At 42.4% G+C, this 15,212-nt stretch overlaps 1 protein-coding gene across 3 annotated transcripts in view; it reads left to right on the forward strand.

Moving 5' to 3' along the window:
- Positions 1–15,212, forward strand: part of rasgrf2b (Ras protein-specific guanine nucleotide-releasing factor 2b) — a 221,700-nt gene that overhangs the window by 87,451 nt on the left and 119,037 nt on the right. For all 3 annotated transcript variants that reach the window (XM_024001934.2, XM_024001935.2, XM_024001936.2), the window contains exons 5-7: positions 5,587–5,723; positions 7,152–7,268; positions 7,364–7,443. In XM_024001934.2, coding sequence (XP_023857702.1) covers positions 5,587–5,723; positions 7,152–7,268; positions 7,364–7,443 — 334 coding nt within the window. The remainder of the gene's footprint in view (positions 1–5,586; positions 5,724–7,151; positions 7,269–7,363; positions 7,444–15,212) is intronic.

Genomic DNA, 15,212 nt, shown 5'->3' on the forward strand with positions numbered 1-15,212 from the left:
AAGTAATTAATTTGCATTTTATTGCATGACATAAGTATTTGATACATCAGAAAAGCAGAACTTAATATTGGTACAGAAACCTTTGTTTGCAATTACAGAGATCATACGTTTCCTGTATTTCTGACCAGGTTTGCACACACTGCAACAGGGATTTGGCCCACTGCTCCATACAGACCTTCTCCAGATCCTTCAGGTTTCGGGCTGTCGCTGGGCAATACGGACTTTCAGCTCCCTCAAAGATTTTCTATTGGGTTCAGGTCTGGAGACTGGCAGGCCACTCCAGGACCTTGAGAGGAGTGGGCCAAAATCCTTGTTGCAGTGTGTGCAAACCTGGTCAAGAACTACAGGAAACGTATGATCTCTGTAATGCAAACAATGGTTTCTGGTGTACCTATGATTCAAGTGTACCTATGATAAAAATTACAGACCTCTACATGCTTTGTAAGTAGGAAAACCTGCAAAATCGGCAGTGTATCAAATACTTCTTCTCCCCACTGTATATCTATTCTACCCTGCCTTTCTAATGTGTTTGAAAGCCAAGTTAACAAACAGATTACAACCATCGAATCTCACCGCACCTTCACCGCTATGCAATCTGCCACGCTCAAGGTCCTAAACGATATCATAACCGCCATCGATAAGAGACATCACTGTTTAGCCGTATTCACGACCTGGCTAAGGCTTTCGACTCTGTCAATCACAACATTCTTATTGGCAGACTCAATAGCCTTGGTTTCTCAAATGATTGCTCGCTGGTTCACCAACTACTTGTCCGATAGAGTTCAGTAGGTAAAATCGGAAGGCCTGTTGTCCGACCTCTGCAGTCTCTATGGGGTGCCACAGGGTTCAATTCTCAGGCGACTCTCTTCTCTGTATACATCAATGATGTCGCTCTTTCTTTGATCCACCTCTTCGCAGACGACACCATTCTGTATACCTCTGGCCCTTCTTTGGACACTATGTTAACTTCTCTGGGATATGTGGGAAGGTAGCGTCCACTTGGCCAAAAGCCAGAGAAAATGTAGCGACCCAAATTCAAATATATTACTATAAAAACTATCTTTCATGAAATCACACATGAAAGACACCAAATTAAAGCTACACATGTGTGAATCCAGCCAACATGTCTGATTTCAAAAAGGATTTACGGCGAAAGCACACCAACGATTATGTTAGCTCAGTACATACCACAGAAAAACATAGCCATTTTCCCAGCAAAAGATAGTAGTCACAAAAAGCAGAAATAGAGATAAAATTAATCACAACCTTTGATGATCTTCATCACATGACACTCATAGACATCATGTTACACAATACATTTATGTTTTGTTCGATAATGTGCATATTTATATCCACAAATCTCGGTTTACATTGGCGCCATGTTCAGAAATGCCTCCAAAATATCCGGAGAAATTACAGAGAGCCACGTCAAATAACAGAAATACTCATCATAAACTTTGATGAAAGATACATGTTTTACATAGAATTAAAGATACACTTGTTCTTAATACAACCGCTGTGTCAGATTTAAAAAAAACTTGATGTAAAAAGCACACCATGCAATAATCTGAGACGGCGCTCAAAATAACAAAATTTCTCCGCCATGTTGGAGTCAACAGAAATACGAAATTACATCATAAATATTCCCTTACCTTTGACGATCTTCATGATGAAAACTTCAAAAAGTTATATAACAGGTCGAATAAACTGGTCAAACTAAGTAGAGAATCAATCTTCAGGATGTTGTTATCATAACTATCCAATAACGTTCCAACCGGAGAATTCCTTTGTGTCTCTAGAAGTTATGGAAAGCAAGACGATATTGTTTGGAACGCGCGTGACCAGGAACTGGCATTCTGCCAGACCAATGACTGAAACACCTCCCATCCGGCCCCACATCACACCAGAGGCTTCATTCCACATTCTACAGACTGTTGACATCTAGTGGAAGGCGTAGGACGTGGAAACTGATCCATATCTTACAGGGAATTGAATAGGCAATGAGTTGAACATTGACCAGTCTCAGAATTCTCACTTCCTGTTTGGATTTTTTCTCAGGTTTTTGCCTGCCATATGAGTTCTGTTATACTCACAGACATCATTCAAACAGTTTTAGAAACTTCAGAGTGTTTTATATCCAATAGTAATAATAATATACATATATTAGCATCTGGGACAGAGTAGGAGGCAGTTCTCTATGGGCACGCAAATCATCCAATAGTGAAAATGCTGCCCCCTATTACAAAGAAGTTTTAACTAACCTCCAGATGAGCTTCAATGCCATACAACTCTCCTTCCGTGGCCTCCAACTACTCTTAAATGCAAGTAAAACTAAATGCATGCTCTTCAACCGATCGCTGCCCGCACCTGCCCGCCCGTCCAGCATCACTTCTTTGGACGGTTCTAACTTAGAATATGTGGACAACTACAAATACCTAGGTGTCTGGTTAGACTGTAAACTCTCCTTCCAGACTCACATTAAACATGTCCAATCCAAAATTAAATCTAGAATCGGCTTCCTATTTCGCAACAAAGCATCCTTCACTCATGCTGCCAAACATACCCTCGTAAAACTGACCATCCTACCGATCCTCGACATCGGCGTGTCATTTATAAAATAGCCTCCAACACTCTACTCAGCAAATTGGATGCAGTCTATCACAGTGCCATCCGTTTTGTCACTAAAGCCCATATACTACCCACCACTGCGACCTGTATGCTCTCGTTGGCTGGCCCTCGCTTCATACTCGTCGCCAAACCCACTGGCTCCAGGTCATCTACAAGTCTCTGCTAGGTAAAGCCCCGCCTTATCTCAGCTCACTGGTCACCATAGCAGCACCCACCCGTAGCACGCGCTCCAGCAGGTATATCTCACTGGTCACCCCCAGAGCCAATTCTTCCTTTGGCCGCCTCTCCTTCCAATTCTCTGCTGCCAATGACTGAAACGAACTGCAAAAATCTCTGAAGCTGGAGACTCTTACCTCCCTCACTAGCTTTAAGCACCAGTTGTCAGAGCAGCTCACAGATCACTGCACCTGTACATAGCTCATCTGTAAGTTGCCCATCCAATATACCTCATCCCCATACTGTATTTATTTTTTTATCTTGCTCCTTTGCACCCCAGTATCTCTACTTGCACATTCATCTTATGCACATCCTACCATTCCAGTGTTTAATTGCTATATTGTAGTTCCTTCGCCACCATGGCCTATTTATTGCCTTATCTCTCTTTTCTCTCTTATCCTACCTCATTTGCACATGCTGTATATAGATTTTCCTACTATGTTTGTTTATTCCATGTGTAACTCTGTGTTGTTGTATGTGTCGTACTGCTTTGCTTTATCTTGGCCAGGTCGCAGTTGCAAATGAGAACTTGTTCTCAACTAGCCTACCTGGTTAAATAAAGGTGAAATAAAAATAAAATAAATAAAATAAATGTTGACATTTGTTCTGGTAAAGGTATTTACTTTTTAGATGATGTATTAAATACATTTCGGTTCTTGAAAATGTGCTCTGTTCTTTGTCAATGTTCTGTCACTAAGTGCATTTTATGTTGTTGTAATTCAGCATGATATAGGACAGAGAACAGCAGAACTCCAACATAATTTGGTTGCTTTTAAGGAGTACATTAGGGGACTGATAATCTCATACTCGGAAAAAGTTAAATCTGCGTTAGAAATTAATTACTATTTTAGAAAGGCCCATAAAAAAATCTTTATACGGTAAAGAAGAAAATACAATTCTGAATTTAAGCAGGAATATGATCTTTTGAAGAGAGCCAACAACTACAGGTTCAACTCAAATAAAGCATACTATTTTACCAAATAAACCTGGTAAACACCTTGCAGCCCTTACAAAACGAATAACAACGCTATTATTTTTTTTTTCAAATCTCTCAAAGTTTCTATATTTATTTTCCGTAATACCCCCCCCCCCGAACACATTCTTTCTTTTAAATATAATACTCAGTCATATCAGGCTTTATATGGGCAAATACAACTCATAGAATAAAAAGGAAAGGCTTTTACTTACAACATATTGTTAAATGCACTAAAGAGGAACAATGGGTACATATGAAAGATGCGCATACAGATCCCCAAAATCTTTTCACGTGTCTATTTCCAAAGACTAAAGCGAAGAACATTAACAACTTCTGTTCTTTAGAACAGTATAACAATTTGGAAGAAAATGAAACGAACTGCAAGAACCAATATCACTCCCTAAAAACACACCCCGATGGAACAATTCTTGGATAGCTTTTCAGATTTCACTAATAAATAGGCCCATATGGAAAACTAAAGGCATACATGACATGGTAATAGGAAATACAATTATTTCCATGATAGAATTAAAAAGCCATTTTGGACTGACCAATGTAGACATTTTCAAATACATGCAACTTTAAAAGTTTAATATCAGGATATTCATATGATAGGTAATATATAGAAAATCTTGCAGAGAGCCTATCCAACTGTAACGGAATTCGTCCTCCTCATCTGACGAGGAGTAAGAAATGTCAGACCAATGCGCAGCGTGGTAAGTGTCCATATTATTTAATAATACTGAACACGACAACAATACAAAAATAACAAAGTGCATAGATAAGGAAAACCGAAACAGTCCCGTAACGTGAACAAACACTGACACGGAAGACAACCACCCACAAAACACAACAGAAAACAGGCTACCTAAATATGGTTCCCAATCAGAGACAATGACTAACACCTGCCTCTGATTGAGAACCATATCAGGCCAAACGAAAAACCCAACATAGAAACACAAAACATAGATAACCCACCCAACTCACGCCCTGACCATACTAAAACAAAGAAAATACAAAAGAACTAAGGTCAGAACGTGACACCAACTGATCATTTCTTAGAAAAAAACTATTGGAACCAAGACTTAAAAATAACTGATATTGGCACAAGATGAAGGGAGTGTTGCAACATAACTAACAAAATTACAGTTAGCAAAAATGTATTCTTAATCCAGTATAAACAAAAATATAGAATTTATTATACAAGAGACAAAATTCACAAATTCTACATGTCTTAAGTGTAAAATTAACAATGAATCAATAATTCATGCCTTCTGGGTGTGCTATAAAGTCGGAAAAGTTATGGGCGGAGTTAGAAAGTTGGCTGTCAGAATTATTACAATGTAAATTTACTTTTAATCTGTCTATCTGCATATTTCAAGACATGAAATATGAGGGTGCGGTGAGAAACCGTGCTTTTCTCGTCAATCATAAAAAAAGAAAAGTTTACTTAAACTGGAAATCAAATGATCCTCCATCGTTGAGACAGTGGAAGAATCAAATGCATTACTATTTAAATATTGAAAAGGTGTGGGCAACAGAGAAAAACAGATTACCGCAATTTGAGGTTATATGGTATAGTCTTACAAGCACTGGAGATTGATGCGGTGGGAACATGTGGGTCTGGGCAGGTGTGATGTCATTGATGTTTGTGTGCTTCTTAACCATCTTTTGTCTGTATATGTTTATATTGTTGGAAACATTTTATAAAATGTTACCCCAAAAAATAAATGTTCTAACCTGTGTGTGTCTGTCTCCCTGTACAGGTGCAAAGCTTTATGCGTGGTTGGCTGTGCCGTAGGAAGTGGAAGCTGATAGTTCAGGACTACATCTGTTCTCCCCATGCTGAGAGCATGAGGAAGAGGAACCAGATCGTCTTTAACATGGTGGAGGCTGAGACAGAGTACGTACCTAAAACCACTCACACAGAGACTGATTGATTGATTGATTGAGTGGCTGATTTGTTAATTGATTGAATGAATGATTGATGAATTGAATGATTGACTGTTGTTATTTATTCGAATCCAGCACCAGCACACCTGATTACACTAATAGTGTGATTAGACCACAAGTCGTGTATTCAGGTGTTATATTGCTGGGCTGGAGCAAGGTCTGCATCCTACCTCTTAGAAAAAAGGGTTCCAAAAGTGTTCTGCGGCTGTCCCCATAGGAATTCCCTTTTTGGTTCAAAGTAGAACCCTATTTGGTTCCAGGTAGAACTCCTCTGTGTAAAGGGTTCTACATGGAACCCAAAAGGGTTCTACCTGGAACCAAAAGGGGTTGTTCGAATGGCTTCTCCTATGGGTACAACCCAATAACCCTTTTTGGTTCTAGATAGTGTTACACCCCTGAAAAAGGGGAGAAAGAATCACAATTGTGATACGGAATGTTTACTCATTGAACTTTTAGTGCAATCATTTTACATAAGTAACACATTTTACAGAATAACAGATCTACAGGAAATAGATAGTTTTGTAGGGTACAAGGCTTATTCAAGTCACAACAGTATACACTGTACATCACTGAAACAAATACTATTTTCAATATAACTGTCAAGCACAAAGCTTTAACTCAGTAAACCATAACTCAAATTAGCAACAGGCAATAAAGTGTTTGAAAAACCATTACACAAATAACACCGCAAAATATCTTAACAACGCACATGTTCATTAACAATCGACATAAAATGGCAGCTACGTAGTAGTACCTAGCAGTACGAAGCTATTCTTCGCTGCAACCGAGCAGGGCTCATATTTCTCTCTGCAAACTTAACTAACTTCCTCAATATGTTACTAAGACAAACCTTAAACACTCTTGACATGTTAGCGAGGTATTACATTTAAATTACTCTTTTTTATCATCAATATCGTACCTGAAAAAGGGTAGAAAGAATCACGAGTGTGATACGGAATGTTTATTCATTGAACTTTTAGTACAATGAGAAAAAGACCGCGAATTCTCCGTGAACTTGAGTGGAGACCAGAGCAATCGATCTCAGGCTCATAGATTAAGAGCATTTGGTAGATCACAGATTAACACTTTTACCCACGACAACATAAAGTAATCAACATAACGTTTACACATTCCTCTCACAATTCGTACCCTTTGTATGCTTGACGGATTTTAACACAATTATATAAATGTTATCAATCTATCAACTAATACTGAATGCATGATCTTCTTAACCTTAGATGTTTTAAGATCCTCACATACTATGACTTTACTAATACTTTTTAATGTATAACAGGCTATTAGTATTTCCTTTAACCTGTCACACTAGCACCTTTTTATTCTAAGAGTGTTAGTCTGATCCTTGTTGATCTAACCCTAGGTATGTCCACCAGCTGTCTATCCTGGTTAATTGTTTCCTGAGACCTCTCCGCATGGCCGCCAGCTCCAAGAAACCTCCAATCAGTCACGATGATGTCAGCAGTGTGTTCCTCAACAGGTACAACACATGCATGCACACACACACACCCACACACACACACGCACACACAGAAACATGTTTGATATTCTGTTTTTTATTCATTTTATATCCAGTGAGACCATCATGTTTCTACATGAGATATTCCACCAAGGTCTCAAAGCCCGGATAGCGAACTGGCCTACACTGGTATTGGGTAAGTTGTCATTACACACACGCCAAAATGCATGCACACACACATAGATGCACACATGCGCTCGTGCACACACACACACACACACAACAGTTACATACACCATGCAAACCACACCCACACATTAGCGTTTTGTGTTTTTATGTTCGTTTTTATTTCTATTKGTTTGAAGGTTTTTATTTAAAATCAGTTTAGTTGCAGTTAGTTTTCAGATCCACTTTACTAGTTTTTATTTCATTTAAGTTTTATAAAAACATTTCTAAGAACACACTGGAAGGGAGCCAGCCCGGTGGAGGAGTGTGTCAATGAATTCTGGGCGTATTCAGCCTAAGGAAGGAATCAGGCCCCAGCCCCCTGCTGGTCCTGGCATTGGCTCCTCAGGAACCTCCCCAGCTCCTGGTTCATCCTCTCCACCTGCCTGTTAGACTGAGGCCGGTACCTAGAAGTGAGGCTGACTGTGACCCTTAGCTTCTCCATGAAAGCRTTCCATACACTTGATGTGAATTTGGGGCCACAGTGCCGGAAGACCTGCTGGAACAGTGCCTCAGCGACCTGGAGAGCGGTAGGAGACAAGAGAGAGGCATGATGAAACGACATGATTTAGAGAATCTGTCCACTATCACCAATATGGAGGTAAAACCATTAGAAAAGGGGAGATCAGTGACAAAGTCAATGGACAGATGAGACCCGGGAATCTGAGGCACGGGAAGGAGTTTCCCTGCTGGAGCGTTCCGGGGGGATTTGGATTGGGCACATATGGAGCAGGAGTTGACATAACGAGTGACGTCCTGCGCCAAGGTGGGCCACCAGTACTTTCCAGCGCTGGACTGAATGGTGTGGGTGATACCTGGATGTCTAGCAACGACAGCTGTGTGTGCCCAGGTCAATAGCCGATCCCTTATACCCATGGGAACGTAGGTGCGCTCAGGACGACAGGTGGCAGGTGTCGGTTCCCTCTCCAGGGCCTGGCGAATGTCCCAGAGCATGGGGGCTACGACTCAAGAGGGTAGGATTATGGATGCACTCAAGACAGGAAACTCTCCCGAATCATAGGCAGGGCATCGGCTTTGATGTTTTTTTAACCTGGGCGATATGTCAGCGTGAAATCGAATCTGGTGAAGAAAAGGGCCCGCCTGGCTTGGCGTGGGTTCAGTATGTACTCCAGGTTCCGATGGTCGGTGAGGATGAGAAATGGGGCCTGGGCGCCCTCCAGACAGTGTCTCTACTCCTCTAATGCCAACTTCACCTTCAGGAGCTTCCGATCGCCAACATCATAGTTCCCTTTCTGCTGGAGACAGCTTTTTTGAGTAATATGCACATGGATTACCTTGACGTTGGGACAGGACAGCCCCCACACCTACTTCTGAAGTGTCCACCTCCACCACGAAGGGCAGCGTAGGATCTGGATATTTAAGCAACGTGGCGGAGGTGAAACGAGCCTTCAGTAGGCGGAAGGCTTTATCAGCTGCAGAATTCCATCCCAACTTCTGGGGACCACCCTTGAAGTGAGAGGAGAGGTGATCGAGCTAAAGTTCTTCATGAATCGGTGGTAAAAGTTGGCAAATCCCCAAAACCATTGTAACCCTTTTATGGTGGTTGGGACTGGCCATGACCTGACAGCATCCATATTCCTCCCATTCATCATGACTCCTTGCGGGCCAATATGGTAACCCAAAAAGGAGATCTCCTCCTGATGGAATTGGCACTTCTCCGCCTTAACGTACAGGTGGTTGGCCAGGAGGCATTCCAGGACTACTCGGACGTAAGCAATGTGCTTCGCCAACGTAGGCGAGTAGACCAGGATGTCGTCGATATACACGACCACCTGGCATCCAAGCATGTCCCGGAACACCTCGTTGACGAATGCCTGGAACACTGAGGGAGCACCGGCTAATCCAAAAGGCATCACCAAGTAGTCGTAGTGACCGGACATCGTCCTGAAGGCCATCTTCCATTCATCCCCCTCCCGGATGTGGATCAAATTGTAGGCACTCCGCAGGTCCAACTTGGTGACAAAACGGGCCCCGCAGAGCTGTTCAATTGTGGCCGGCACCAAGGGCAGAGGGTAGCGGTACTTCGTGGTGATGTAATTCAGATTTCTGTAATCGATGCATGGGCGCAGTCCTCCGTCCTTCTTGGCCACGAAGAAGAAGCCTGCTGACGCAGGGGAGGTGGATGTGCGAATGAAACCCTGCTGGAGAGCCTCTTGGATATACTCCTCCATAGCCTTGGTTTCGGCCACTGACAGAAGATAGATGCAGAGGCGCAGAGCCTGTAAGCAGGTGGATGGCACAGTCCCAGGAGAGATGAGGAGGGAGACAGATGACGCGGGTCTTGGAAAAAACCTCCCAAAGATCTTGGTATACCTCCAGGATGTTGGGCTGAAGGGCAACTGCATGACTCTCAAGCAATGTGGAACCACAGGGAAAAGGTAAGCAGGTCTTCCGGCATTCGGGTGCCCAGTCGGTGATTTTCATCCTTGGCCATGAAATGGTGGGGTTATGACATTGAAGCCATAGGAGGATGATATTGTGTACGGTTGCACTGATGATGAAGAAGGGACGGCTTTCTTGATATCTGGATTCCACGGTGAGGGTGAGTGGTGCTGTGATGTGTGTGGTTGTCCTGGATCCCAGTGGTTGACTATCCAGTGCTTGAACCAGACAAGGAGAAGAGAGGAGAGTGGGTATGAGGTAATGTTAAGGGAGGAAGCGAGGGCCTGGTCGATAAAATTCCCCACGGCACCGGAGTCCACTAGAGCTCTAGAAACAAAACATGAAACAAAACATCCTGTGGACCCCCGTTTAGAGCGAATTGGACACCGATTGCCCATCCTGTTCATAATAAGGACAGAGCCCCAGCTGTCTAGGATGGCGTTGCTCAGCCGTGGAGAAACGTGTGGCCCCCAGCTCCATGGGTTCAGGCTCTGACTCAGAATGATCAACGGAGGAGGGAGAGAGGCGATGGGGGTATGGCGCTCCCGAAGAAGGTTATCCAGACAGGTGGCCATCGCGATGAGGGCGTCCAAGGATATGTCTTCTCGGCACGCCAACTACATCTGGACCTCTTCGCACAGTCCTCTTCTGAATTGGCTGAGGAGCGCCAGCTCATTCCATCCGCTGGATGCTGCCACTGTCTGAAAGGTGAGCGCGTACTCCACCATGGTCTGGACATCCTGCCGTAGCTGGAGTAGGCACTCACCCCCCTCTCTGGTCGAAGACCCCCCTGAACCCAGCTCTTCCTCTCCTCTCTCCCAGACGGCCGTGGCTCAGTCCAAGGCCCGTCCAGTCAGCAGAGAAATAACAGTGGACCTCTAGGTGGTGGCGGCTCCCATCTGATGAGCGAAATAGAGGGAGCACTGGAGTAGGAAGCCACGGCATTTCAATGGAGTCCCGTCATATTTGTCCGGGAGGGACAATCGGGTATCGCTGACCAGGACGGATTACTGGATGGGCTGGGGTACTGGCTCGCTGGGTCGACTTGTGGTAGAGAATCCTCTGCTGTTTGGAGATGACACTCCTTGAGTAATGGTGACATGTTTAAGAACATGCAGGACCTCATCCATAGCCATCCCCAAATGAGCCAGCTGGTCATGGTGTTGACGAAGTAGGTGTCCCTGTTCGCTGACCATCTGGGAGATGTCTTGGTTAACTGCTGCTTCCATTGGTTGAGGTAGCGTTCTGTAATGTAGACGCAGGGAGTCAGGAAGCAGTTGCAGTTAGTGAGTTTAATAATAACGACCATGGAGCGATACAAAACAAGAGACGCGTCTGACATAGAACATAAACAATACTACCTGATGACTGACAACAAAAGACTGCTATATAAAGGGAAGTAATAAAGGGAGTAATGAAGTCCAGGTGTGACAGATGAGACGCAGGTGTGCGTAATGATTGTTGCAGGAATTTACTCAACAACCAGGAGCATTGAAGAGCGCGAAGCTAAACTTCTCTGCTGTTTTGGTCCCGTAGTATGGGGTCAATTTCACGCCATATGTATTGAATTCAAAATAAAATACATTGTGAACATGAAAAATAAAGTTTAGAATGTACACATATTTTCGAGGATGGGTGAAATAAATGATGTTGAAATAAAAAAAAAAACAATTGAAAGTAAAATGATTAGAATTGTAAACAAAAATAAGATATCAAAAGCAAAACCCCAAAACTTGTAAGTAAATAATTTTAAGGCGAGAGCAAAACTCAATGACAAATTGATTAAAAAAAAATATTTAAGAATGCAAAAATCGTTTTCGGTTAAACTTTCCCAGACACAAATCCTATTGAATACATTTAGCCTACACTCTTGCCTGCATGTACTACCTTTTGGTTACGCTACTCGTATCTTTTCTTTCGATGTTTCTTTGCTTTCGCTGCCCGTCTTTTCGATTGCGAGTTTTGGCATAATTTTTCCGTGAAGAGCGGGGTTTAGAGGGAGGAGGAGACAATGAGTCTCCATTGGTCCACTAGTTTTGGAGAGACGATTCGTCTTAACCCTATCAATGAACATGATAGACAGGCTTTTTTTCTATTGCCTACTTAAGTACTTCTACTTCTTCTACTTCTCAGATAGAGTTCAGTGTGTCAAATCGGAGGGCCTGTTGTTCGGACCTCTGGCAGTCTCTATGGGGTACGACGGGGTTCAATTCTCGGGCCGACTCTTTTCTCTGTATATATCAATGATGTCGCTCTTTCTGCGGGTGATTCCTTGATCCAGCTCTACGCAGACGACACCATTCTGTATACATTTGGCCTTTCTTTGGACACTGTGTTAACAAACCTCCAAACGAGCTTCAATGCCATACAACACTCCTTCCGTGGCCTCCAATCTTCTCTTAAATGCTAGTAAAACGAAATGCATGCTCTTCAACCGATCGCTGCCCGTACCCGCCCGCCCGACCAGCATCACTACTCTGGACGGTTTTGACTTAGAATATGTGGACAACTACAAATAAATAGGTGTCTGGCTAGACTGTAAACTCTCCTTCCACTCATATTAAGCATCTCCAATCCAAAATTAAATGTAGAATCGGCTTCCTATTTCGCAACAAAGCCTCCTTCACTCACGCTGCCAAACATACCTTCGTAAAACTGACTATCCTACTGATCCTCGACTTCGGCGATGTCATTTACAAATTAGCCTCCAACACTCTACTCAGCAAACTGGATGCAGTCTATCACAGTGCCATCCGTTTTGTCACCAAAGCCACATATACCACCCACCACTGTGACCTGTATGCTCTTGTTGGCTGGCCCTCGCTTCATATTCGTCGCCAGACCCACTGGCTCCAGGTCATCTACAAGTCTTTGCTAGGTAAAGCTCCGCCTTATCTCAGCTCACTGGTCACCATAACAACATCCAACCGTAGCACGCGCTCCAGCAGGTATATCTCACTGGTCATCCCCAAAGCCAATACCCACTTTGGCCGCCTTTCCTTCCAGTTCTCTGCTGCCAATGACTGGAACGAATTGCAAAAATCACTGGTTGGAGACTTATTTCTCCCTCGCTAACTTCAAGCATCAGCTATCTGAGCAGCTTTCTGATCGCTGCAACTGTACATAGCCCATCTGTAAATAGCCCACCCAACTACCTACCTCATCCCCATATTGTTTTTATTTACTTTTTTTATTTACTCTATCTATCATGTTCATTGATTGGGTTAAGACGAACCGTCACTCCAAAACTAGCGGACCAATGGAGACTCATTGTCAAAATACAAATTTGGACATACCTACTCATGACAGTGTTTTTATTTTATTTTTTTACTATTTTTTGCATTGTAGAATAATTGTGAAGATGTACACAACTATGAAAGAACACATATTAAATATGTAGTAACCAAAAAAGTGTTAAACAAATCAAAATATATTCTATATTTGAGATTCTTCAAAGTAGGTACCCTTTGCCTTGATAACAGCTTTGCACACTCTTGTCATTCTCTCAACTAACTTCATGAGGTAGTCACCTGGAATGCAGTTCAATTTAAAGGAGTGCCTAGTTAAAAGTAAAAATGTTTAATTTCTTTCAGTCAACCTACCAGGGTATTTACAAACAGCACAGGAATGAAATCATCAACATGTATTGATCACACCTTTACTAATGCTGCTGTCACGAATGTCGTATGGTGGAAGAGAGGAGGACCAAGGCGCAGCGTGAAGTGAATACATTTTCTATTTATTTAAGCGACGTAATAAAGAACACTTAAACAAAACTACAAAACAACAAATGAACGAACGTGACGCTATAAACAAATAGTGCTGACACAAACACTACACATAGACATAGACAATAACCCATGAACTACCCAATGAATATGGCTGCCTAAATATGGTTCCCAATCAGAGACAACGATAGACAGCTGTCTCTAATTGAGAACCAATCTAGGCAACCATAGACATACATACACCTAGACTAGACACTGCCCCATAAACATACAAAACCATTGACAATACAAAACACACACATCCCCCATGTCACACCCTGACCTAACTAAAATAATAAAGAAAACAAAGATAACTAAGGCCAGGGCGTGACAGCTGCATACATTTGCTTTAAAGCAGTATCCAAATCCATAGGATGTAGTGATCACAATATAGCAGCCATATCTAGGAAAACCAAAGTTCCAAAGGCTGGGCCTAATATAGTGTATAAGCGGTCATAGAATGTTTTGTAGTGATTCATATGTTTGTATTTGTATTTATTATAGATCCCCATTATACTCTTCCTGGGGTCCAGCAAAATTAAGGCAGTTATACAATTTTACAAACATTACAATACATTCATTACAGAATTCACAACACACTAAGTGTGTGCCCTCAGGCCCATACTCCACTACCACATATTTACAATGCAAAATCCATGTGTACGTGTGTGTATAGTGCGTATGTTATCATGTGTGTGTGTATGCATGTGTCTGTGCTTATGTTTGTGTTGTTTCACAGTCCCCGCTGTTCGATAAGGTGTATTTTTACCTGATTTTTAAATCTGATTCTACTGCTTGCATCAGTTACCTAATGTGGAACATAAGTTACCTGATGTAGAATAGAGTTCCATGTAGTTATGGCTCTATGTAGTACTGTGCGCCTCCCATAGTCTGTTCTGGACTTGGGGACTGTGAAGAGACCTCTGGTGGCATGTCTCGTGGGGTATGCATGGGTGTCTGATCTGTGTGTTAGTATTTTAAACAGACAGCTCGATACACCTCTTACAAAAACAAATAATGATGAAGCCAATCTCTCTTTCACTTTGAGCCATGAGAGATTGACATGCATATCATTAATGTTAGCTTTCCATGTACTTTTAAGGGCCAGCCGTGCTGCCCTGTTCTGAGCCAACTGCAATTTTCCTAAGTCCCTCTTTATGGCACCTGACCACACTACTGAACAGTAGTCTAGGTGCAAGAAAATCAGGGCCTGTAGGACCTGCCTTGTTGATAGTGTTGTTAAGAAGGCAGAGCAGTGCTTTATTATGGACAGACTTCTCCCCATCTTAGCTACTGTTGTATCAATATGTTTTGACCATGACAGTTTACAAGATACAAGATTTAGTTGAGATTTAGGGTTTAGTGAATAATTTGTCCCAAATACAGTGCTTTACAGTTTGGAAATGTTTAGGACTAACTTATTCCTTTCCGAAACTAACTGCAGCTATTTGTTAAGTGTTGCAGTCATTTCAGTCGCTGTAGTAGCTGACGTGTATAGTGTTGAGTGATCTGCATACATAGACACACTGMCCTTACTCAAAGCCAGTGGTATGTCATTATTAAAGATTGA

The sequence above is a fragment of the Salvelinus sp. IW2-2015 genome, linkage group LG15 (genome assembly GCF_002910315.2).
Source record: "Salvelinus sp. IW2-2015 linkage group LG15, ASM291031v2, whole genome shotgun sequence".
Lineage (NCBI taxonomy): Eukaryota > Metazoa > Chordata > Actinopteri > Salmoniformes > Salmonidae > Salvelinus > Salvelinus sp. IW2-2015.